General features: G+C 37.1%; 1 protein-coding gene across 4 annotated transcripts in view; it reads left to right on the top strand.

Annotated features, from left to right (window-relative positions):
* ARID4A (AT-rich interaction domain 4A) overlaps positions 1-26600 on the top strand; it is a 49192-nt gene that overhangs the window by 20301 nt on the left and 2291 nt on the right. Inside the window, exons 9-23 of one of the 4 annotated variants that reach the window (XM_074821015.1) lie at positions 683-762; positions 2473-2549; positions 4411-4577; positions 12783-12855; positions 15394-15488; positions 15632-15729; positions 17244-17472; positions 17999-18249; positions 20148-20345; positions 21564-21648; positions 21860-21992; positions 23383-24513; positions 24703-24807; positions 26009-26224; positions 26454-26600. In XM_074821015.1, coding sequence (XP_074677116.1) covers positions 683-762; positions 2473-2549; positions 4411-4577; positions 12783-12855; positions 15394-15488; positions 15632-15729; positions 17244-17472; positions 17999-18249; positions 20148-20345; positions 21564-21648; positions 21860-21992; positions 23383-24513; positions 24703-24807; positions 26009-26224; positions 26454-26600 — 3085 coding nt within the window. The other 3 variants (XM_074821014.1, XM_074821016.1, XM_074821017.1) reach the window with 3 other exon arrangements.

The following is a 26600-nucleotide window of genomic DNA, read 5'->3' as shown; positions in this document are numbered from 1 at the left end:
GGAATGTCTTATCTTGATTTTGGATATAAAACTTCTGACTCATCTGAATGGGATGTCACAGCTTCCACTGAGTCCTGGTAGATCCAGAAGTTCATCTGCATTTGACATTTGTATGTGGTCTAGAGCAAAATGTTAACTTGTTCTGTTTGTGGTAGTACACATACTGCAAATGCATTTTTATCACCTTTTTAGACTTGATACTTCTGTGGAAGGATGTACTGGATTCCACACTGGCGTATATTATCCACACCTCAAACCTGAAAACCTACTTACCTTTCAGTTTGAATGCCAAAGATCAGAAGCTGGTATAAAATAAGTGGGTCTGTGACTTTTTAAATAGATGCTTTAAATGGGTTTTGTATGAGCAATAGAAAAAAAGCAGAGTGAATAAACAGGATCCCGTGATGTCACCCCAGTAGATCAGTTCTGGGTTTGCAAACGAAACTGCAAAATTTTCTGACTTGTACTTAAGAAGTAAAGTTAGTAGTTTGATGTAAACTGCTTCTTGAAATTTGTCATTGTTGGCCTCAGTAATATAAACTGAAGTAGGTTTCTTTTCTCAGAACTGGAATTAGAATAGAAGAAACAGGAAAAGAGCAGGTTTCCTGCTGTCCATCTTTCTTTCCTTTCAAGATCAGCTTTTTTTTTTTCCTTAAAAAAAGTGTTTTATTTGAAACTTCAGGTTGTGTCTCCCAGCTGTAATGATGACGTCACTGTGAAAAAGGACCAGTGTTTAGTTCGATCGTTTGCAGATTCCAAATTGTAAGTAATAGCTTACTTTCATTAGATGTATATGGGAGAAAAATGCAAAACTAATTACATATTGCTTCTGAGGACATTATTTGTTCCAGAAGGAAAGGGTACAATTTTGGTTGTATACCTTTGTCATTCATATTCCATTTCCACTACTGTGCTTACTTGCCCACCTTTACGTTGTGTGTACTGATAAGAGTTTATTGAATTAGTACAGTTTCTGGTGTTTCTTCATTAAGAAAAGATCAACAACTTTGAGGAAAAAAAACCCAACCCAAAAAACAAACAGTTGTTAACACTTCAGATGATTCCTGTTCTTTGAAGTGAGTTTTTGGTTCTAATTATTTCCCTTAATGTCTTAATTATTATGTCTTTATGGGCATCTGTTGTAGTAGTTGGATATCTGATTGACTCATTGCCTCCAGTGCCTGGATGTCCATGGCTGTTTAAATAGCAAAGTTTAAAAGTGTTTTATCTACTTCTTTAAATAAAAAAGTGAATGTAAAGTAACTGTTTAATTAAAATTTTTACAGAATCTGAACCAAGATTCCTGCAAAAAAGAAAGGCCCTATTAGTCCATATTCTCCCCCCAAAAAGGGGAAGGGAGGAGAGAGGGGGACAGAGATGTGTGTCTTACTTAAGGAATAGTATATTCAAAAGAGTACAAAGACTGTTTTTTAAAGCTGTTTCCCTTTATTTCTCTTCATCATTACTTCTAATGAATCTGTCTCAACATACTGTAACTAAAAACTTTCTTGCCAAAGGCCAGCTGTCACCCCTCTTTATCTCTCTCAAAGTGAACAATTTGTGATTTTAATAGCCATGATTTTGAGTAGGGTGCGAGTACTTAATTACTGAAACATATTTCAAGTAACTTAATTATTTTGGCCTCTTAATGTAGACATGTATCATCAGCCTTCTAGATTAGTCTGAGTTTTTATATACTGAAGGTAGAATGTTATTGGAAAAGCATGCAGTCTTGCTCTGTTTTACTTTTTTTTTCCCCATAGTCTTATGGCTTTAACTTCAGAAAATGGCTGCCTCCAATTCCTGAGGTTTTACTCCAGTTTTTCTGAAATAATGAAAGAAGAAAAAAAAATCTTATTGTAATAACTCACTTGTAAGGCTTTCCTTGCAGGTTGGTTAGCATTTCTATTGTAGTAATTCAGTAACTGAATATTCAGTATAACTTTAGAACAGAGCAACTTCCATATATTTTGCTGTGAGAACACTTCTGTAATTTAACAATAAAAATCAACTATTTATCAATGCAGATACGTGAATTTGGCGTCACTGTTCTATGCTAGTAGAAATGCATTTTGAAAATAGAGGGCCTTATTTCTTTCATCTTAGCTAGATTGCTGTTTTGGGTAGCAACTGTTGATTGATTGTGAGTATTTTCAATTTAGAAAGTGTTTTTTGCGTAAGTAGACTATTTTACCTTTGCAAATCTGTGCAGGTTTACATTTAAGCTTTTCTTAATTATTCAATTATAAGAGTTCTTTCAGCATCTGAATTTCAAAGAAAGATTGGAAACTTACTCTGGGTTTGAATCTTGTATTAGGACCTACAATAACAAATGCCTTATGCAGTTAGTTCTTAGAAAAGACCTTGAAAGTGAATGATAAATCTTGAAAATTCTAGAAATTGCTGTTTTTCTAAGTCAAATGCTTGCTTTACTGTGCTTAAAAATAATAACAGAACCTTATTCTTTTTCAGTTACTCAGTAGCAAGAAAAGACATTAAAGAACTAGATGTTCAAAACTTACCAAAATCTGAGTCCTCTCCTAAAAAAGGTAAATTAGAATAAATTCTTGGTGTTTAAAAAAAGTAATCTTGTGCAATAGTACTTTCAGCTTTTGCAGATAAATGATGGCCTGTTGATTTCTGATAATTGCTCTTGGATATTTTGCAAACAATTTTAAATGTGATAACTTAGAGAAACTTTGCATATAGTTGCCTTCTACTAGGTGCTATTTTAATAATGTCCTGTTTATTTGATTTTTATTTGATGCTTTTGATCCATTCTAAATTTGTGGAAAGTGAATAGAATATTTTCAAGGTAGTGTATTTGAAATGTCATTGAACAGTAAAGTATATAGTTACCTCGCCTAACACCAAAGTTTTGTGCTACTGCTCAAAACACTTTGTCTTTACAGTAAAAATACCCAGACAACAAGGTGTAAATGTTATTAGAACAGCCTGCCTGTGGTTAATGTTTGATTTAAAAGTATAATTACAGAACTTGTTTTCTGGATGGATGGATGATGTGACTACAGTAATCCATGTTTTTAGTAAGCTTGTAAAAGGCCAGATTCTCACTTTATTGTAATTAATACTTAAATTTTTAGTGTTGTTTCTCCCAATCAGACCTCAAAACACAAAATTTGTTAAGAAGAAATACTTAAAATGTATTTATTAAAAATCATTTAAAAACCCCAAACCCGATGACAAAAAAACCCCCAGTCAACAGCAGCAGTTCCTCTGGTTTGAGTAAAGGTGTGGAACAGCTTCTTAATAAGTAAAGATCTAACGTGATACTCGCAAATGAGAGCTTGAGGTGGTTTTGATTGATTCATGTAATTCTTAATGATTTCTCTTATTCTTCTTAATAACTATTTCACAGCACAAGAACTTTAGAACAGCCAAAAAAATTATCAGATGCCAGGTTTAAGATTAATTGAAGAAAGGGATTTTTTTTTTCGTGCAGAATGTCATTGGGTTCTGACATTCATTGCCATGAGGGAATATTGTGGAACCAAAGGTACTAATCATTTCAGAAAGAGTTTAGACAAATTTCTGGAGGTTACTCTTATCAGCAGCTATTAAAAACTGGTGCCTTTTCTTCTCCAGCAACACTGAATGGTTCATTGCAGCATGTCTCTCTTCTGGATGTTCTTCTGAATGATCCTTATTAAAGGCTTTTATTGTGACTGGGGGGCATATTTTGGGGTTAATGTGGGTTGGTTTTGCTTTGTTTTTTTCCCCCTTGGAGCACCTCTTCAAGGGAGAGAATTTGAGGTGTTCCCATTGTACAAGTGTGACTTCTCCCTGTCCCATCACCCCCTTATTCACTGGTGTACTTTTCCTCTGTTCCAAACAGTAATACAGCATTTCTTTAGACAGTGCTCTTCAACAAAACATTTGCTTTTTGGTTTTTTGCAATCTAAACTTTAAGATGTGAAGATATTTTGAAAATAACAAAGTGATTGAACTGTGATGGGTTTACTTTTTAAAATAGCCTTGTTACAGTATTTGTCTCTTTTCCACAGAAACAGAACAGTTCACAGTTGCACAGAACATATATGTGGATAAGTATAGGTGCTTATCTTTGGTGCTGTTCACATACGTAGGTGTAAATGTTAGTAGAGTTCCTGCAGACCTGTGCCTAAAGAACAACTGGATGCTGTGTGTGTGATGGATGTTCTCAACTCCAAACTCCTTGAGTTGCTGATACTCGCTTTTTAAAATTTGACAGTCTCAAAATGTACAGTGTGTAAACAGAGTGTTTAAAGCTGAAGTATCTATTTTATTACTTAATTCCATTTTTGGTGTAAGTTGGCCTTGTGATTTACAGGAATGTGAAAAGGAAATTAAAAATGCTTTGTGACTGTGAATACTGCAGATGAGGTAAAACCAGGGCCCTTTCTTCTGTAGGGCTACAGGAGGCAAGCACGTTTCTCAGCACAAAGGTCGTTCCTCGGAACTGGAAAATGGACATCAGTGAAATTCTGGAGTCCTCTAGCAGCGATGAGGAAGATGGAGCTGCTGCAGAAACTGATGAAGAGGAAGAAAAGAGAGAGGAGAAAACGGAAGAAGTAGCGGTAAGTCTGGGCAATTTCAGTCATTCTTCAAAGATAATTGAATAACTTGCATGCCTGAAGATCCTGCACTTCCCAACATTTTACTCTCAGATGTAGCTTACTTGCTTCTGATGTCTTTTCAGTCCTGTTCATCTTCCCTTTGTACGGTTTCTTTATTGGGATTTGTGAGCAGTGGCAGATTGCCTCCTACTATCCAGTGCAGGAACTGGAGACAAATCTCAGAAATTAAGAATTCAAGGCAGAGAAGAGTGATAGAAAGGATCTGGGTCAAAAGGAGAGACATAAGCAAGAAATGGATACTGAGCCTAATAGTAGTAATCCAACCTTAAGTAAAAGTAACTTTGTATTTTTCTTTTGTACTTTATATGTAGGTTATGTAAAAAGTACCTTGTTTCTGAGAACAGTAGTTTGATTTTTTTAAAAAAAAAGACAAACTGTTAAAGCAAAAGCAGTGGGCTGAAAGTGTGAGCTAACACGCACAGTGCCTGTTAAAGCTGTTTGGTGCCTAAGACACTATTTAAGACCAGTACAGGACTTACCTTTGTAAGTGTTAGTTTTTTTCTGAACACCAGTATTACAGGTTGGGAAACAGAATCGTACGCTACGACGTGGGTGGACTTTGTAATGTTTACGGTACAATGTTTTTCTGCATTGGAATACTTTGGCTCCTTTTCCACGAAGTTCACCAGTTTCTTCATGTCATCAAACCTGTATTCACAGTATTTCTTTTTATTTCTGCTCCCTGTTTTTAACTTTGATGGTACATTTAGGAGCAGGGGGAGGGGGGTGTGTTCGGTTGTGGGGTTGGTTCGTTTGTTTCCTCGTCCCGTGACTCTGGCAATACGCTCGGAAACGTTCCTTTATATTAAAAAAAAAAAAAACAAACAAAACAGTGAAGTTTGTCTTCTGAGGAAGGTCAGTCACCGTTTCCCTTTCGCTTCCCCTGCAGCGTGCGGTTTGTCAGCCCCAACGCGGAATGGCCGTTCATCCTTGGAGGCGGCCTACAGCGTTGCCACGGCAACCGGCTGTTGGCGGGCAGCGCGCATGCGCGGGGGGAGCGGGCGCTGGAGCCGAGGCTTGGCCGCCGGCCAGGGGGAGGCTTGCCAGATGCTTTGAAATGGGCTGTCTCTTTTCTTTGCCTTTCATGTAATGTCTGATTTTTTTTTATTATTATTTTTTTAATTTTTTTTTTTTATATATGGAAGAGAATGTAAGTAATGCCGTATAACTGCGGATGCCGTGCAGGGAGAGAAAAAGCGAGCAAATATTTGGAAGTCAGGCTGAAATATGTCCAGGCAGTGGGCAGATTAGATAGAAAGGAAGTAAAACCATTTTACATTTGAAAGAATGCAGCTCCTAGGTAAGGATTCTGTGTTTTAATCTGTAACGTTAACATGGTTGTTAAGAATGCGGATTTGAGTTAGATTTCTGATCTGGGAACTGTCTGGTGGAGCATGCAGCCAGGGTAGATCTTTCCAGGTAAAAAAAGACAATAAGAATCTATTTTTAGGTGTTAATTTTATGCCTTGATAACAGCGCTCAGGAAAATGGAGTAGATGTCTGTATGAGAATAATTGTATGATTAGATAAATATAAGGATAAATGTGTGCAGAATATAAAATCCTTTGGGTTTTTTCCTCTGTTTGCAGTGAAAAGGACTGAATAGGCCACATTTTGCAGGGTGTGAACTGTTGCAGTCTGTATTGGTCTGTTTGTATTAACGTTGGTTAAAATTGCAGAGTATCAGTCACTAAAAATCAAGGATTGCTATACTAGTTTTCCAGTATCCATTTTTAATATCATTTTTCATGGCTGTTGCATTAAAAGTGCTGTGTGTTTTAAACAAAGAAGGGAGAGGGGGGAGCTTGGTGGTTTAAAAAAAAAAAAAAAGGCATTCCTTTAAAAGAAATAGAGGTTATTTTTAAAGAACAATCTAAATGTAGAGCAGTGAAGGAAAGGATTCCAGACAGGTAGATGTGCTGGTGGGAGAAGCTGTAGAATCCATTATTTCCAGGTGACAAGTAGACATGTAAAAATAAGGTGAGCATCTTCATGCTGAAGCTATGTAGCAGAGGATAGATAGTAATCTTTTTAGATTGAGTCAGAGCAGAACTGTCATTCTGGCTCATTAAACCAAATTCCTGATTCAACTGTTACAATACATATTCTCATTTTAATTGTGGGCCATGCTAGGTATTGCAATTAGAATGCATTTAGGGAATTCATCATAATTTCTTTTTTCTTTTCCCTTAGAAAGGCAGTAATACCGGTTGCAGAGAGAATCGACAAGTGAATGATTTTTTTTTTTCCTTTATTTGACTACAGATGTTGAATTACTCACGTTTTGCATTTACATTTTGTGAGGTTTCTCCTTTATTAATCAAGGTCAAAAATAGCTTCTGTCCATCCTCTCCCAGAATATTCTTAGTGGACCTTTTGTTTTAGAACTGCAAATTGTTACATTACTAGAGATGGGAGGGAGATTTTAAAAATTATCTTCCCCCCCTCCCAAGCTTCTGAAATGCACAGCTGCTTTGCTGTCAAGGCCTGGCCAGCTGCTGACCAGCCGTGATAGGCCTTCATTAAATCAATCAAATGGACACAGACCTACTTAATATATAATGAGAGGGTAAAGTCAGTCAGAACAGTCTAATTCTGGGAGTGGAAAGGATCCTATTTTTCTGAAGTAGGATTTTTTTATAATGCTAATGGAGCAGAGATCTACTGTAGCTGGTGATAACAGATCCTACCATTTTTCCAGTAGCTGGGTTAAAATCAGTAACTTTGTTTTGACAAAGACTGTCTTTCTAATTGTGCTGCCTTTCATGACGTCTTAAAGAGTGTGGTAGTATTGGTACAACAAGGTTTCCAGGCTTTATGTGGTTGTTCTTTGATGGCTTTTGTAAGCTAAGGAGTGGGAGCCAATATGGTGGTTGTAAGATGCTAATCCTCATCGGTGGTAACTGACTTGTGTGGTCCAGAGTTGACCACGAAGGAGGACAATGTGGAAATTGCTTGTCATTGACTTTAACAGGGGTTGTGTTACACTGAGTTGCTCAGCATGTTCAAATTGTTGGATTTTTGGCAATAATTGCAATATATAGTGCAACTCAGGATTACTTTTCATTCACAAGGTGAGGTTTAAGTAACAGATATTGCTTATGTCATAAAACATCAAAAAAATCAGAGGTACTATAGAAAAAAATTCTTTATCAAACGGAAATTTAAAGAATCACTCAATTGGTTTGAATCCAGATAAAAATCTGGACATTGCTTTTGGTTCTTACCCAGTTTTCAACATGTCAGAATAAGAGAATTAACTGTCTTTTGAGGGTACGTTTGGCACTCAAAGAATGCACTGTGGCTAAAAGGAAAGAAAATCTAAACTCCAGTATCTCCACATAAAAATAGAAGCTTTTTGGAACATAACCTGATTTTTATTAAAAACCAGACTATATATACTACTGTATTTGCTTGTATTTAAGTTGTTCTGTTGGGGAAGAAATCATACCTATTTTTTTCTCAGGATTAAATAGTCAAATACTCCCTGTTTTACAAGGGAACACATAGGCAACATTTGTTTTTTCCTCTCAGTCTCCGTGCAGGCCATTTTGATTCCAAAAGAATCAAGATTTTAAGGTGCAGTTACATGAAATGTATTTTCAGTATGTGTTCTTAATAGATACATTCACATGTTTCAAAATTGTATCTTTTTATGATGTCAAGAGCTGGAAAAAGGGATTTCTATCTTACCTGTAGAATTGGTTATAACACCATCTTTGAAAGACTCTCCCAACTTATCTGTGTCACTTTAATAGCAGTTCCTTGTTCTTTCACTTTTTCCTCCCTAATCAAACATGCAAAGATGTTCGCAAAAAAAAAATCTAACTAGCTGGTCTCCATGCCTCTCATTGAAGAGAGTTGTAGCACCTCCAGGTGTATGCTTAGAGGAATTTTTTCTTAAGTCTTCATTTTGACAGTCACCTGGAGGATGGATCTGTAGTATGTTTAATAGTGTGCGTTCATTTCAAGTTTTTAGGGTTTTTGCATCACAACAGCATCAAGAAACACTGGTCTCAGTTGCTGTACATTGTTGAGCAGGGGAAATGCCAGAAGCATTTTCCAATGTACCTATTCTGCAATAAGCAAGGATTTCAATTCTCATATGTCATTAGAATATATATTCTATTAGCACTAAGTTCATAAAGGAAAGATATGAAACCCATGATGTGAGATTCCTACAAATGATGAGTAGTCATCTATTAAAATATTTACATTTTGCTTCAAAGTAGTTCTCGTAAGTAGTTTCTCTTAAGTGACTGTGGGAGACCACATAAAATACCTGAATCATCCATTTCTGTTGCAGCCTACGTGTATTTTAAGATAACATTGGAAAAGCTGACTAAAAGTTAAATACAGCCACACGATAATTTCAAAGTTAATGAAGCATGTATCCAGAAACAAGTGGTTTATTTACATATATAAAAAAACCTAAGCAGCTGTGATGTGTAATGTGTAGAATAGCCTTTAAAAAAATAGCTAACCATTGATTAGCTAATCATCCTTCTCCCGCATGCATGCACTTGTAGGAGTTTTGGCTACAGTGAAGCATGACCTGCATGATACCATGCACAAGCGTTCTTTACAAAGAATTTCTTGCTCACAATTTTATGCTAACAGGCATTCTCAGAATATTCCTCAAAGAGGAGCGAAGAAGTTGCAAACTGCTGACGTGCAGCTCTAGAGTGAGTCATTGTTGAGGATGGTTGAATTCCTGGTTCTAGCTGGTAGAAATTAACATTTTAAGACCTCTTGCATCTCCACATGGTATAAGGCTTGCAATTGGTTTAATTCTTTTCATTTCCTTAATTAGTGTTCAAGCTTGGCATCAGAAAGCAAATGTGCAAGTGATGAAAACACATTTAAGTACTCAAGCAACAAAATTACATTAACTCTAACTCTAGCAGCTTATCTTGATCATATACTCTTCTGAACTCCCAATCCTGTACACATTGTTCTTCCTCTTAGCTTGCATTTATTTCCAGAAGAGTTTATGGGGTTGTCAGTCTATTAATAACATAAAAGAAAGATCTGTCCCTGGTACTTTAGCCCCATATTGATTAAATATATGATGTACGTGCTTGTAAGTAGAGATTTGTCTTTGTTTTGTGAAAGAAACTATTTCATCCTTTGTGCTCCCACTCAGCTCTACAGGTTAGCATCCACAAAAGCTTTAACATCTTCCTGTAAATGATGAGTCAGGATAACAGAGCTATATTCTTGTTTAAAATCATGCCAAAGACAGAGGCAAAACTCATGGTGAGGAGTAAAGTGGCTTAAAACCAAGTGAAGCAAAGCCACTTGCAAGTTTTCTGCAAGTTTCTCTGTGTTTCATGTTGTGCTTATTTGCTGGTTGTTATCCTCAAAATAATTTTACAGAATACTTGAACACTGTCAGTATTATTTGGAAGGCAACAAGGAATGGAGCTGGGAAAGGAATATGTCCCTTATACAGAGACTCTGTGTTCATTGCTGATTTCATTGTTTTACTGTTTACAATATTCTCTGACTGATGTGACCTGCTAATCAGAAAGGAGAAAAAAACCTGAGACCCATAAAACTTAAACTTTAATTATAAAGCAAAAAAGGGCATCTTGGAGATTTTTTTAATGAAATTCAGCCTCTCACCCTGAGATAAAAAATACTTCCCCATGTTGCATTTAGTTATGGGTATTGGATGAACAACAGAAAGGTCTTAATTTTTAATTCCTGCCACTTAAAAATTTCATATTGTTTTGCTTCTCACTTGGACTTATCTTTGGCTACAGTCTCCCTTTTTTGCAACATCTGTATAGGAAAAAATATGAAATGGAGAGACAGGACTCTCTTAAGAAAACTAATTTTCAACAGTTGTTACTGTGAACTTTACTTATGCCCAGTCTAGAATGGGCATAAGCATCTAGATAGGAGAAGTGAGTTTTGGAGGGTAGCAGTGTCCCAGTGCCTGCTGGGAAGAGGTGCTGGGAATTTTAGCTCTCCAGTCACTCACTGATGGTGATCGCAGGTTGTGATGTCAATGTTTTTTGGGTGTTTTCTTGACTTTGGGTGCAGATTTAAGGTTGTTGATGCAGCAGCTTAGATGATGGTTGATGTATTTAAAATACAACTCAACTCTAACTCAGAACAGTAGACACTCGTGGGAATAGATAACCTTGATAAAAATCCATGTGTCTTACTGTTGCAATAAGTATATCCCTGAAGGGTTGGTCTTTCTCATTTTGGCCAGTAGCAAAAAAAGACTGAAATAGCTGATACATGATTTATTCCTTGATGGTAGTTATTCAGGTCTTACTCAAATCACCTTTCAGAAGGATTTGGTGTCTACTTGGTTCAGACTCTCTCTGTCAAGAGGTGCCAATCAACAGAGAAGCAGGTACAGGATTCAGGATGTCTCTCTTAGGTGGATCAATATTGCAGTCAGGTTTTATGCCCTGATCCTATAAATATATAAAAGCTTTTCATCTTTTTGCTTTTCTTCAGCTGAAAATACTTGGTATCAGTGAAACAGTTAACATTCTGTCTGCAAGAGTGCTATTTCTAACCTACGTTTCTGCTGTTCTGACCTACAGTTCTGGTTTGGCATTGTGCCCACATAAAAGAAATGGTTTGAATTCAACTGTTCAGAAGTATTTCTGAATGTTTACTGTTATTTAGCTATATTTAGTTTAGACAGTTTGAGTCGTATTGCCTTTAATCAGTAAACATTACACTAGATGGTAGAAATTTCTCGATCTTGAAGTTGGTTCGCAATCTAGATGGAGAGAAAAAAGCTGTGGTTTCTATAGCAATAATTCATTTGTTAACCTGGAAGAACATACTAATTCTATAGATAACTGTTTCTCTTTATATAATCCCTATAATACGCAGTATGAGCAAATGGTAACTGATGCTGTACAATGTTGTGATTATTCATTTAATTTCTGCTGATTATTTCCCAAGAAAAAGTAGGAAAATAAGAAGCAGATATTGCCTCTGCCTGATTGTAGGTGATCCCTGTTGGGCTTTGCAGCTCAGAATTCAGTGAAGCAGACAGGGCTGAAATTCATTCTGATGCTGGGCAGACTGCTTTCTGGTTAACAAGGCAGTAGCATATACATTTACATTTCACTGCCTGTCTTCCTGCCTTGAAGCTTAAAGTTTACAGAATGCAGAGACGACTGAAATTGAAAATGCTGTTCTGCTTTGCTTCAGGAACTGCTTGTGACTTTCCTGTTATTTTTAATAATGTAATGATAAGATTTTTTGACACGTACTGTACATCTTTCCTTCAAGACAGCTGCGGTCTTCCTTGTGCAAACTGCCTTACCAGCAATCCCTATGATTGCCAGGCTGACAGGAAGAAAGTGGCATGCATAAAGTCTTTCGGGGAAAAGATTTTTTTTTTTTTTTTTTCCCCCTGTCTCTTGTAGAATCTCAGATTTCCATGAAGTATATAGATATGTAGTCATTGTATCCTCTGCCCACCCCCCAGTAAATTTACTTCATTTTCATGGTTTCCACCTGAATAAAAGAAAATCTTTATTTCACACTGTGGACTGCTTACCATAAAGTTCATAAGTGTTTATCTTGTCGAGGCTTTAAGTTGTAAAGATAAAACTAAGGAATTATAGTAATAAATTACAGAAGTGACTCTCTAAAAGTGTTTCCAAACATGAGCTGAACTCAAGCATTGGAGCTTAATCACAAAACAAATACTGTCTGGAGCATCAAAAACAGGAACGGTAGGAGGAAGAATTGTTCTGCAACCTTAGCTATAGTTGGGGTAAGGAAGGTGAAAGCCCCAAACAATCAAAAAACCCAAACCAACAAACCTAGAGTTCCTGTGAACTGCTTCAGTCTTGTAAATAACAGACCTTCTCTGTATTAGAACATTAAGTATATTAGTGTTTTCATTTTGAGAGTCTCACTTACATTCTTTCTGTCATGGATTGTGGCTTTCCCTGACCTGCATTTTTTTTTCCTCCTCCTGTGGTACGCACTTCAGTCTCCTTGATGAATTTTGTTTTCTGCATATTTCACCATTGTATGGGTGCAGGGCCAAATGGGAAGTGGTTTGGGTGTAATTCTTGCTGTTAGGCTTTTGTACAAATAAATCGTTACTTTGCATATTTTCTGTTTTCATTATGACTGCATTTGTTTTCACAGCCTGAGGAAGAGCTTGATCCTGAAGAGAGGGACAACTTCCTCCAACAGCTTTACAAGTTTATGGAAGACAGAGGTAACACTGATTTTTATTTATTTATTTTTAATTTTTTATTTAATCTCTACTCCACTTATTTAAATGGCTTTTAAAAGTTGCTTTTAAATGTAGTGGATGTTATTACGACCATATTCTCATGTCAGTGAAAAAAAATAACAGCTAGTCTGGTGCAAGGAAAAACACTTTTACCCATTTTCACATGTGGTATGTCTGCTTCCAGTACTTTGAAGCACAGCACACAAAGGAAACTCAAATCCTCCCTGAGGTGTTTTGTTTTTATTCTGCTTTCACAAAACCTTTTTTATGTTAACAATCCCTGTTAAATAAGCTCTTGGTTGATTTCTTGTTGTGACAGCGGTGGCTGGGAACTCTGCTGCTGTTAATCTCAGGCTGGAACCTGAGGAGTCTATTCATGGATGGTGAAATCCAACCAGCAGAGAATGGGAGATGTGCCATCTTCAAGTCTCCTTGCAGAACTGTCTTAATCATGCGCAGATGTAGCAGTGATACTCACCTGAAGAGACAACATAAAAGATTCTACTTTGTGCTGTAGCTAGAACAAGAAAATAGCATATTTTAAATTCCTTTCTTTACAGAATTAGGTGAGCCTGTAATAAATTGGAATAGTTAAAGTCCTGACATAAGATGTATATTGGAAGTGCCCGTGCTATGTATAGAGAGCAGGATATACCTGCTGAGTTGGGGGAACTGTTGTTGCATAAGCCATTCACATTTGCAGTTGTGATGAGACTGACATTTAAATGGAAGATTTTTCTGTTCCTTGGCTCCACACATGCCCGCCCCCCCTTTTTTTCTTCCCTAGGTATATTTAAGCCTGGAAAGAGTTTTATCTTTTAGAATATATTCGTTTATTCATTTTAGTCATGAACTTGCTATTTCAGTTCAAATACTGCATTAATCCTGCAATAACATCAGTGGAGGTAGATTACAAGTGCAACTACTGTTTTTTTACTTTTTTCTCTTTCTTGATAAAAGTTACCTGAATGACATTTCCGTAGCAACATATAGTACAGCAGATATTGATGTACTTGAATTTGAAATAACTAGAGCTAAGAGTAAAATGTAAAGTGCATGCAGTGTGCGAATATTTCCTCCTTTCTTTCCTTCTTGGGTTTTAAAACTGGGGGTGGGAAATCAAGTTAAAGGCTCTGCATCCCTTTTAACGAGGTGTGTTCTAGACCACAGAATCGTAAAAGAACAGTTCCAAGTCTGTTCAATATTGCCAGTGCTTATCACAGGTTTAGAAATTGATCGTGTACTATAGCAATATATACTGGAGTTCATCCAATACAATTTTGAGGCCTCCTGTGTGTAACCAGTGTTTCTGAAGAATAACCTGCCTTGGGGGAATAAGAGGCTATGTTGGGGGAGGAAAATAAAAAACCATGCTGCTGAACTAATCCACAATTTTCTTTATTGTCTAATAGCCTGATTGTTCCCCTTTTTCTGTTTTCCTCCTTCCTCACTCCCTTCCTTAAGCAGTCTTAGACTACAAACCAAGTAGGGATCATGTCAGGAGCTTGTAGAGGCAAGAGAAGAAAGCATTTGTGCACTGAAGTTGAAGACTCAGTCCAGAAACTATTCTTTAAGCTAATACGTCAATTGAGCAACGTACAGGACTTTTTCAGGACCACATCTTCCCCCTGCCTGTCTACCTTTTTTTTTTTTCCTCTGTCCTTATAACAAAATTTCTGTTCCCACCAGATTTGTTCTACATTCTGTTCTCAGTGTGAATGTTTTGATTCATGTAATCATGACACTATTCCCAAAGTCCTATAAAATTATTTTAATGATTCCAAATATAATTGAATGAAGATAAAGGAAGATGAGAAGCAGCAGGGAAGAAGTTTGATATTCTTCCTTGCTGGGAGGAATACTGTCTACGTACGCAGCCACTTGCCCCAAGTCACTTTTGGTTTCCCCTTTTGCAATTAATTATTGTTTTTTATATCGTTGCCACTCATCCGATTTGAGTTCTTTCTTTTTCCCAGAACTGTCCCAAATCTTCTTGTCTTGGTAGGGCTTTGTGCTTTTTCACATTCTGACAATTTGCATGTGTATATTTTTCTAATCCAACACTTCTGTGCTACCCCATTTCTTTCAGACCACAGAGTTTTGAGTTAATCTCTTCACACATTGCTCTATTCCAGCATCCGTCAGGTGTTCTGCAGAGCTCGCTGCAATTCTGGCTGTCCCCCCCCACCCCCCGCCTCCACTCAAGAGACAAACAGGGGGATGCAGCCAATTGGATGAGGGTTATTGCACAAATCTGAAAAGGAGGTCGAGAAATCAGAGTTATCAAGCAGCTGGTGCCAGTATGCTAATAAACCACCCAGAAATAAGTGATGCATTCAAAAGAGGGTGAAGCCTTAATTGGTGGTTGGAAACTACTGACTTGTGACATATCTTTGAACTATGAAATACAGATTTTAAAACGCGGAAAGGTATTAGTAATCAGATGTGTGCTAAAGGAACGGAAGAAGCAGTTTGCTGTTCTTTGTGATAGCTTCTTATTTCTGGTTTTGTTTTATTTAGGTACTCCTATCAACAAACCACCTGTTCTGGGCTACAAGGACCTTAATCTCTTCAAACTTTTTAGACTGGTATATCAGCAGGGTGGGTGTGACAATGTAAGTGTTGGATGTTTCCTGAACTAAATATGTCTGTTCAGTCTTAAAGGCTGTGACTTGTGGCTGTGTTTAGATATCACTTCTTAATGTTCTTGGTTTATAAAACCTGAAAACTTCCTTTTTTTCTTTTTTTTTCCCTAAAGATTGAGAGTGGTGCTGTATGGAAGCAAATTTATATGGACCTTGGCATTCCTATTTTGAACTCTGCTGCTTCCTACAATGTAAAAACTGCTTATAGAAAGTAAGTTCTTATATTGTATAATGGTGAAAATATTTTTCCTTTTTTTTTTTTTTTTAGTAGCATGTACAATATTCAAGCAATTTTTGATAGTTTAGTGAAACAGTAGTTGACATTCTTCAGTTAATGAGCAGTTCTGAGCGTTTTCCAGTGCCAAGGATTGAAACAGTGGAGGAAAAGAGGGAATGCTCAGGGCTACATAAGTTCCTGTTGCTCTAATACATTAGAATTCCACTCATTTTCTTATCAAGAAGCATTCATTTTCAGCATGTGATGATGCCATTTCAGAGTACAACAATGAAATTTATAAAAAAAGCTTTGGCAAATTCCGCTTTGCAATTTCTGGTGATTAAGAGGAACAGATTCTATCTACAGTTGCATGCTGATTGAAGTCTGTAGATGCTGCATGCAGTGAGGAGAATTTTATACCAGTTTTTTTAACTTCCTGAAAAACATTAATAAAGATAGACTTGTTTCAGATTGTGTATTTAAATATCATCTTTGTGGAATCAATAGAATAATGGCTTTAGGGCATAACTATGTACATTGCTATGGTGGATGTGACGATATTGAGTAGTAAAATCCCTGCTGCAATTAAAAAATGCTTAAATCTTTTTATTCTGATGCTGGTTTTCAGTTGTGTATTAACTTTTGAAATGGAAACCTTTTAGGAATGACATTTTTCAAGCTCATTTTCTAAATAAAGATTATTTTTATTATTTATTCTCCTGGAAGTTTGACAAGAAACAATTGGGCTTTTTGAGTAAAAGGGAAGAATGAGGTTCTCTTGACTCGAACCTAAGGAAATTTGGGAACCTAAGGAAATAGGGATGACTAATGACTCAACTCATGTTAATGTTGATGAAGATGAAAATATTCAGACTATCTTCAGTGGGATTTGAACTGGGCACATATTTAAGGTCTGTATTTTACAGAGAAGAGTATCATAAAAAGAGTAATTGGTAAATATGTACTAGGTTGCTGTTACAGTGGAAATAATTATGTTGTATGGACACATGATAGTATGTGGTAACTTGCATATTTATTTTTTTCACGAATAAGCTAGTTTATATTTCTCTCACCTATAACTGGATTAGAGTGTGCACACAGGCAGTTACCAGAGAACAAGCTGATGCATGGCAATTTGTTACCATGTGGTAACTTGTTGTATGCCCGTATTCTATTACTAGGCTGATTTTAGCTGTCGTCGTGCATTTGGAAAACAGTGTACATGTTCTTAGGCTTTACTGTCATGAATTCTTAATCGGGCGGGGATGAAGTTAAATTTGTGGGAAGCGCCTGTGTGTATTTCTCAGTGTTTGGCTTGTGTGCATAATTGTTTCATTTCAAAAACTTCTCTGGCTTTTTATTTTTTGTTTATTTGGGTTTGGTTTGGGGTTTTTTGCTGAAGTTACTGCTGCTCTTGCTTTTCTGTGAGCAGGAAAATAGGTTTTATGCACTTCAATAACTAGTAAATAAAACATGAAATGTAACTGAAACTTTATTTTTATCTACAGGTATCTTTATGGTTTTGAAGAGTACTGCCGTTCTGCAAACATTCAGTTTAGGACCATCCATCACAATGAACCAAAAGTGGTAGAAGATACACAGAAACACGTGGAACCAATGGAGGAAAGTGTAAAAGAGGAACAAAAAATGCCCCCAACAGAAGTTAAAAAAGAAGCAGAAGAGAATTATTCCAGCAGTGAAAGTGAAAAAGAAGAAATAGAACTAAGATCCCCAAGGGTAAGTGGTTTGAACTGATTTCTGTGTAGTACTTAACAAAACCCCTTTGTATAGTGAACAGTTCACATAATGAGTTTTCCCTTGTGGAGTGATTGTACGTTTGAATTGGTGTACTTGTACAAGCGTAGGACAGGGTTCTGTGAGTGCAGAGTTGATGTTAACTGTTAATTATGTTCTACCTGTGAATAGAATCAGTTTTGATTGTTTCTTTGTATTCTAAACCATCCATGGGATTTGGTCAGGCTGTATCTGATGTCAGACATGTTTCAACTCAGGGATGACTTGAGACCTAATGAGACCTGTGCATCATCAGTGAAACTCCCCAGGACAGTCTTGGTCGGGGGTGAGAACTTCCACAGGCTTCCACAGGAATCTGGAGCTTTCCAGCAAGAAGCGGGAATATCAAGGGGACTGCTCCAGCTTTAAGAATCAAAGGAAGACCCATTTCTCTGGTTCACTTTCAGCTGAGATTTGGAGAGGCTATACAGAGAAAGGAGTTGTTAAACTGATCTTATTTCTGTTCTAGGGACGAAGAAGACTTGCCCGTGATGCAACCCCTGCTAAAAAAGATAGTGAAGAGGATAAAACACAAGATAAATTAAAAGACAGTAACAAAGAAAACAAAGATATAGAGGAAACACCTGAGCATGCAGAAAAGAAAGAAAATGAAACTCCACTAGGGAAAAAAAGTACACCAAAGCAAAAAGAGAAAAAAATTAAAAAACAGGAGGATTCTGATAAAGAGTCAGACGAAGAGGAAGAGAGGCAGAGGGAGAGGTAAAGATTAACTTGTATCACCTTCTGATGAGTGTGTCTGTGTCATGATTGAGCCATAATCCAAGCAGGAGTATACACAGCAGAGATCTTACCAGCTAAAATGTGGAAATCTGGGACCTAATTCACTCAGCCAGACAGGAGAGGGAAAATTTTATTTCAGGCTTGTAGAGCCTGTTGTACTTTATGGGAGCATCTTTTCCTGGTAGATGCCAGACAGCATTTTTCACTTCCATTTTCTTGAAGGTCTTGCCAAGTTTGTGTTGGTGTTTTATCACACTGGTACGTACAGACACCAAGTAGACCAGGCTGTAAGTATGCCAAGTGCTGTATAAATGGTGAGCAGCTGTTTGGGCAGACTGTTCTGGGCAGTTGAAATATAAATGGAAAAAAGAGCCCCTCTTCTCCTGTGCTTTTGTGAAGTGTTTAGTGATGGCTGGTGAACTTACAGCTTGCTTGTTTTATTGTTCCTCGATGTGTTGTAGGCAGGCAGGAAGAGGATCAGCTAATAAAGCGAAGGAGAAGGAAAGAGGGAGTTTGAATGAAACCTGGAGGTTTCAACCAGAGGAGGGGATGGAGAGACATGGAAAGGCAAAGGGGAAATAGCATCCAGAGACTAAGCTTTGACAAGTTGAATTGGATGTATAGTCCTGGTTACAAGCAAGTTGTGACCAGATGACTAATTTATTACCTGAATTGACCTCTTCTTGGCTAGCTTTTGGCTGGTGGTCAAGGGCAGTGTCTCACCTGCTTAAGCTGGCTTTCATACCTTGTTTTTCTTGTCCATGTGGCTAAGTAATGTGGACATGAGTTGCTACTGAATAGAGCCTGACAGGGGTATTGCATTATTTTCTTCTAAAGAGCTTTGAGGAGTGGAAAAAACACCCAGTTTTAAAGAAGGTGTCACTGCAGTCCAGAAGAAAATAATGTTGCAGTACACCATAGCATGCAGAAATGCCTCAAATGAAGGTACAGTGTGGGTGTGCAGCAGGTCACGGAGGTATGTCAGATAACCAAGGCATCACGGAGTTTTCTTTAAGAGGTGCAGATGGTGCTTGTCCTCTTTCTTTTAATTTTTTGCCACAGCAAGATAGTTCATCTTCCACTGAAGGCTAGCAAATATATTTCAGTAAAAGCAAAACCCATAGTCTTTTTTAGTATTTTAGTATTTTCTTTCTTGGTGACTCTTTTGTAGTTTAACTTTTGCATTATGCTAAACTCACCCTAAAATAAGGAGAGAAGTATAAGTAAAAATAGGTAAGATTGTAATTCTTGAAAATACGTTTAAGCAGAATGTTTAAATATTAGACATAGCTATAACAGGAGGTAGATACAGCTAATAAGAGCTGTGTAGCCACTTTTAATCTTGGTTAAACGCTGTTTCAATCAACTTTTTTTTTTCAATGGAATAGTGTTTGTATCCATGAGAGGCAATTCAAACTTCTGTGGACTGTTAGTGAAGGGTAGCCTATTAAGCAAACTGTAGAATTATTTTTTTTAAACACTGTGTCAAAATCAAGTCTACTTTAAAAACTGAAGTTAGTTCTTTCTGTCTTATTTAGGAGCCAAACACTGGGTTAACTTACCCCTCTTTTTGTATTATCAAAATACTCATTTAAAAAAATAAGCTTTAAGCTTTGAGGTAGTTGTACACCCAATAAATTTTGTTTAAATTATAATTTTTCTGGATATTTTTGGCACTTACCCCTATTCTCTCCAAGTTCTCTTCTTGATTTAAAAAGCAGTGTCCAGGCTAGTTTCAGAGGTAGTGCAGGATGCAGAAAATGAAAAAAATTATTCTTGCAGCCTTTTTCTTTTGTAGTAGCTTGGCTATGCTAGTTTAAATGTTAAAACACTGATTGTCACTAATTAGTGGACTTTTTAAATACACTTTACTGTAGGGAGGAAATTGAGAACAAAGGAGAATCAGAAGGTGAAGAGGATGAGGAGGATGCAGAACCCTGCCTGACTGGAACCAAAGTGAAAGTAAAATATGGACGTGGAAAGACTCAAAAAATTTATGAAGCCAGTATTAAAAGCACAGAAATTGATGATGGAGAAGTTTTATATTTAGTGCATTACTATGGTTGGAATGTAAGGTGAGGATAACAAATTGCCTGTCACTTCTTTGTTTGTTAAAAGGATTATTTGCAAAAGAATTTTTGTTTTTAAGAAAAAAAAAAACCCTGATCAGTGACTTGGCTCCAAATAGAATTACCAGCATGATAACAGGTTCTGACTCTATTACACCTTTCGGTGTTAGTAATTTTGTTCATGGTATGGCACTACTGCATTGAAACCTCAGAATATACTTGTATGTTTCCAAGTTTCCATCTGGCTTAAAGCTCCTCACAGGAGCATTGCTGTAATTTATCGTGTCACCTAGTGTTAGCACTATCAGACTTTTTTTTATTTAAGGGAGTCATTGGTAATGATGAAGACATCTACCATTAAGTGTGTATCAAGCACTGAAATCTTGGCAACAAAATTTATTCTTGTATTGAATGTTAACTGTGATTATAACAAATGGTTGTTACATGTAGAGAGGGTAGGAGAGGGCTAAGCAACAAAGAACTACACAAAAAAATTCATCAAATGCTTCTCTTGGCAGCCACGCTTTATATTCAGTACTGCTGTAGAAATGGCTTTTTTTGTTGTTGTTAAGAGCATTGTGATTATGTAGACAAAAATAGCAGAAAATTGATCATTTTTAAAAATAGAACACTTCTGGTATAGAACTTGAGATCTTCCAAATCCACACATTTCTAAGTAAACTAAGCAAATTTCTTTATGTGGCAACATAAAGTTTATAGGGGGGGGAGGGGAGGGGGGTGGTAATCCCCCAAATACTTACATGTGTCCCTTTATTAATAACTCAGGAGATTTTGAGGACCACTAGTAGTATATTTGAGCTTTTCAGAATCTCATCTGGTTTGTTGCTATAATTTGAAAACTATCTTTTTTAAAAAGAAAAGTATATTTTACTGTTGAGGCACGGTGTGGTGAAAACTGCCTTTTGTATACGATGTGAAATAATGGACAGACTTTATAGCTGGCTCAGTCCCCTGAGTTCCAGTGCTTTGCTAGCAAGAGACAGGGAAGTTTGCACCTCCACTCCCCCATCCCATAAATTTTTTCATGTGCTAGATACGTAATTCATCTTTCTAATGCCAGATACTGCATGTGTTTGGAAATATATGCTCTGCTTTCCTACCTCTTCCTTAATAAGTATTTTCTGTAACTCAGTCTTTTAATCCTCATATTGCAAATGACTTTTTTATATGTAGTGATAAGTGTATGTTGTTATTCACTTTCAGATATGATGAATGGGTAAAAGCTGATCGGATTATCTGGCCTGTGGACAAAGGAGGACCAAAGAGAAAACAGAAGAAAAAAACGAAAGTAATGGTTATTTCAATAAGTTTCTTGTAGTACAATACTTAATGACTATCACTGTTCTTTATTTAAAAAAAAAAAACCAAAAAAACAAAAAAAAACCCAACGTTATTCAGTCCACAGTCTAGTTTTTTAATAGAAGCATAGAGCAAAAAGAGAAGAGGTTTGATGATCAGCGGTGAAACATATTAATAAAAATTCATTGTTTTACCCTCAGAATAAAGAAGACAGTGAAAAGGATGAGAAGAAGGATGAGGAGAAACAAAAATCCAAGCGTGGGCGACCCCCTCTGAAATCTACTCTTCCATCAAACACATCTTGCAGTTTATCCAAAACGCCGAATAGCGAAGGTAAATCAGGAGCCAGAAGTGCACGGAACAACTTGTCAGATTCCTCACCATTACCAAATGGAACAGAAGGTACATCCGGTGCACTCGTGTTCTGGCATGGAAGTGCATGTACACAGTGATGTAATGCGGTGCATTAATACGACAACTCCAGCGAACACAGTGCTGTCGGCAGCTTTAAAGTCCTACTTAACCAGTCAGTGAACAAGCAATACAAATTTTTGGCGCGGATTTTACTCTACAAAAATCAATACTTTCAATTTTGATTTTAGCAACACTTCCCAGGCAGGTGAGACGTAGCTCAGGAATGTTTGATTCTGATAGAGGATCAAATGGTGAGTGATCTCAGTCCTGTGTGTGCTTTTGAGGTTTTTTCAGGTATCTTTTTGAAAAGAGGTTTGTTTATTATTTTTTATCTTTTTTTAAAATTTTCTTTTCCTCCCTGTGAATTTTATTGAGGAAATAGTTGAGCTGTCACTGCTGAGGAGCACAGTTTGCTCACGGAAGAGCTATGGCATGGAAATGACTGTGCAAGTCAGTCCATATTCTTTAGGCAGAGCCTTTCAGTCCTAATCTTGAACAGACCAAATCTAGTGGTATAATGAGAGTCTTTATTGTGGTAGTTAAGTCCTCAACCTCAGTACTACATCATCCAGCAGAGCTGTTAATTGTATACAAATGGCAGCAATATTTTTGGTATTTCTAAGCCTCCGTGAACAAGAACTGAAGTGAAATCACAGTCTCTTTTAGTACAGGTCCCCGAGTAATCTTCTGGTAAACATAGTAACACTTGCTCTGTATATGGTGTGTGATTTGTACAAGAGTTTAGCAATGAAATGTCCAAATTGTGGTGTGGAAGGGTTTGGGGGTTTGTTTTTGGTTGGTTTGGGGTTTTTTTTCCACTGTTTGGGGGTGCATGGAGGAGAGATGTCTTTTTTGTAATGTCAGACACCAGATCAGGGGAATCTGTAAAACTATTTCTGCTACTATAAATTAATTTGTTTATATTGGCTTGGCAAATAGTAGTAGTGGAATCATAGAATATCTCAAGTTGAAAGGGACTTACAAGGATCATCAAGTCCCGCTCCCTGCTTCCTCGCAGGGCTACATAAATGCTCCATAAAATCATATGACTAAAAGCGTTGTCCAGATGCTCCTTGAACTCTGATAGTACTACTGCTATTGTAGTTTCATAGAAATCTTGAGTAAAAATAAGAACTGTAATAAGTGTGTTGAATAATGCAGGATTTTTCAAGTTTGAAATTGTGCATTGTAAACTGATGTTAATATCATAGATTACTAAAAAAATCGTTTCCGTGTGGTTGAAAAAAGAAATTGTGTTGTAATTAATGATTTAGTGTGCTGTTTCCTTCTTTTTTAAAATTTTTTGCAGACTCTGGCTCATCTGACAGTGAAGCAGATGAGTCATCTGAAAAGAATTTGAATGAAGAATTTTCTCCAGAAACTTCAGAACTGGAAAAAAGTGAAAAACTACACGATGAGAAGCTAGATGAAGAAAACCCAAAGATTCCTCATGCATTGAAAGAAAATGATAGGACTCAAGTACAGCCACTAGAAACACTGAAACTGGAAGTTGAAGAAGGTGAACAAATTGTTCAGATTTTTGGAAATAAAACAGAACAAATAGAAGAAATCAAAAGGGAGGCTGAAAAATCACCTAAAGGAAAAGGGAGAAGGAGCAAGACAAAAGATCCCTCTTTAGAGAATGCAAAGATTTCACCGGGGAGCCAAGAAGAGGTAGCAAATGAATCTCTTACAGAACCTGAAAGATTAGACGTGTCTTCCTTGGACTGTAAAGAAATTTCCAGCACTACTGAAAGTGAAACAGAACCTTCTACAAAAGATAAGAAGCTTTTGAAAAGGAAAACTTTGGAACAGGCATCGCCTGAGAAGAGAAATCGACGAGAAAGTGAGATGGAAGTGCCAAATATTGTATCTGAAGAGAGGACCAATGAATGTACTGGAGCGGAGGAATGTAGAGGGCTGAACGCTGAAGAGGCCCTCAGAACTGAAAACGAGGAGATGCCATCCCTGGTGGCAGAGTCGGTTCAGCACGGGCAAGAGCTGAGGAATGAGAACTTTGAACACCCATCTGAAGAAAATGAGAACGTTCCCTTAAAAGATGAGGATGATGCAATGCCTCAGATTGGTCCTGAAACGTTGCTTTGCCATGAAGTAGACTTGGATGACTTGGACGAAAAGGAGAAGAGCAGTAGTGAAGAAACAATATCAGAAAAGCCAGACCCTAATGCTTCAACTTCAAATCCATCTGCCTTACCCCCTGCTGTCCAGTCGAGCTTTTCAGTGGCCTCACCTCTTGCCCTTAGCCAGGATGAGTCGCGCAGTATCAAGAGTGAAAGCGACATGACCATTGAAGTCGACAGCGTGGCTGAAGAGTCGCAAGAAGGTCTCTGTGAAAGCGAGTCTGCTAACGGATTTGAAGCCAGTACTACATCGAGCAATTGTAGTATAGCCGTGCAAGAGAGAGAGGTGGGAGAGAAAGGTGAGTATCTCCTGTGAAAGGTCATTCTCTACTCTCATGATTTCTGAAGTCATCTTAAGTTTGGTGTTACTTTGCTAAAAATGGCTTGTTTCTTTTGTCTTCTGATTTTTAAACTGCTTATAAAAATAGCTTGTTAGTAGCAAAAATATTTGAGGTGTCTTTTTTCCCCCCACCCCCCTCCTTCTTTAGGTCAAAAAAGACCCAGTGATAGCAATAGTGGAACACTGGCAAAAAAACAAAAGCGTACTCCAAAGCGAACAAGTGCTGCAGCCAAAAATGAAAAGAATGGAACAGGTACGTTCCTGGAGGGGCGGAGGGGGAAGGTTATGCTGTCCTGTAACTGTGTGTAAGGGCCCACTGCTCTCACTGTTACCTGTTATTTCTGTTAGATGGGACTTCCTGGTCAGGGGTTTTCATTATTATTCATCATGATTACTGGTTGTTAACTGGAGAGAACTTACCAGCTGCGTTACTGGGAAATCTCTTGGCTGTTTTTAATTACTTTGTTAGGAAAAACTTATAACAAATGTACATACTAGCAGTTACTAAATATTTACCGTTATTAATTTTCATATATTGGGTTGGTTATGAATCTGGGAGTGCATAGAAACATCTTGTGAATAGAAACATCTCCTTTAAAGTCTTACGATAGGTGTTTCTCATGGGAAAAAGTGCATTTATGAAGTATGGAAGAAATGTTTGATGCTAAAGAATAACATTTCAGCAAAGGTATCTTGTATGTGTTTATCTCAAGTATGTGACTATTTTTTAACTCCCTATAGAAATCTGGATTTTTGTGTTTCTATAGCTCATTTTTGGTGATCATTGTATTGAATGTGTTAATATATTTAGGCCCTGTGGCAGCATTGTTATAATTTTTTAAATATCAAACTTAAATATTCTTATCTGACATACAGTATTCAGACATATTTAACGCGCCTGTGTAAAACTTTGCAGTTCTTGTGGGAATCTAAAATCCTTGCATATATCAGCTTAAAATTTTCTGTTACATGTTAAAGCTTTTATGCTTTTAGTCATGTTTCAGAACTGTTCCTTTAGAGGTGGTAAAGCAATTTGGTGAATATACACAATCACACGCTACCTATATTAATCCCTTTAAGAAAGGGTGTTCTAGTGTGTGCTTTACATTAGAACCCCAAAATATGTGACTTTATTAGAGCGCTGAAAAGCTATCTTTTCTTATTAAAATAAGCTTCTTTATTACTTCTTTAAAAAAATTTGACTATGTCTTTTTAACTAAAGGCCGAGTCAGCCCTTGACTTCTACATTAACAGTCAGTACACTGGAGGGTTTGATGCATGCTGTGCCTGATAAGGTTACACTGAATCTGATAGGTTTTTCCGTGTGTGCATTTTGGGATCTTCTAAGCAAGGAGGAGCAGGTTTTTTTGTACTCGTTTATTCTGACTATATCTACAACTTCAAAAATGTCAAGGTTGTTTTTAGGAAGTCCAAATACATTTCTCTTACTGCAGGACAAAGCAGTGACAGTGAAGACCTTCCTGTCCTGGACAGTTCCAGTAAATGTACTCCTGTAAAACACATAAACGCATCCAAACCACAGAAGATTTCTCGATCACCTGCAAGAGTGATTTCACCTCACATCAAAGATGGGGAGAAGGATAAACACAGAGAGAAACACCACCATCAGAATGCTTCGCCAAGAGTATACAAATGGAGTTTTCAGCTCAGTAAGAATTCTTTAAGTGATTTATTTAGAGGGAATTTACGACAAAACTTGTTCTGAAAGAAAAACGTGCAAATTTGGGGATTCTAAATTAGGTATAGGCCTCTCATGGTGTAGTTATCGAAGTATGCAATCTTCTGTGCTGCATCTTGTATACTACAATTAAAGAATTGCATTAATTTGTTTAAAATCACCTTGATTAAGCTATTTTTTCTTTTATTCCCACTTTTAAGATGAGCTAGACAATATGAGCAGCACTGAAAGGATCTCCTTCTTGCAAGAAAAACTACAGGAAATACGAAAATACTACATGTCCTTGAAGTCAGAAGTAGCAACCATAGACAGGAGAAGAAAACGATTAAAAAAGAAAGACAGAGAAG

Source organism: Strix aluco, chromosome 4, assembly GCF_031877795.1.
Source record: "Strix aluco isolate bStrAlu1 chromosome 4, bStrAlu1.hap1, whole genome shotgun sequence".
NCBI lineage: Eukaryota > Metazoa > Chordata > Aves > Strigiformes > Strigidae > Strix > Strix aluco.
The sequence above is the reverse complement of the archived record's forward strand: the minus strand, read 5'-3'. Positions and strand labels throughout refer to the sequence as shown.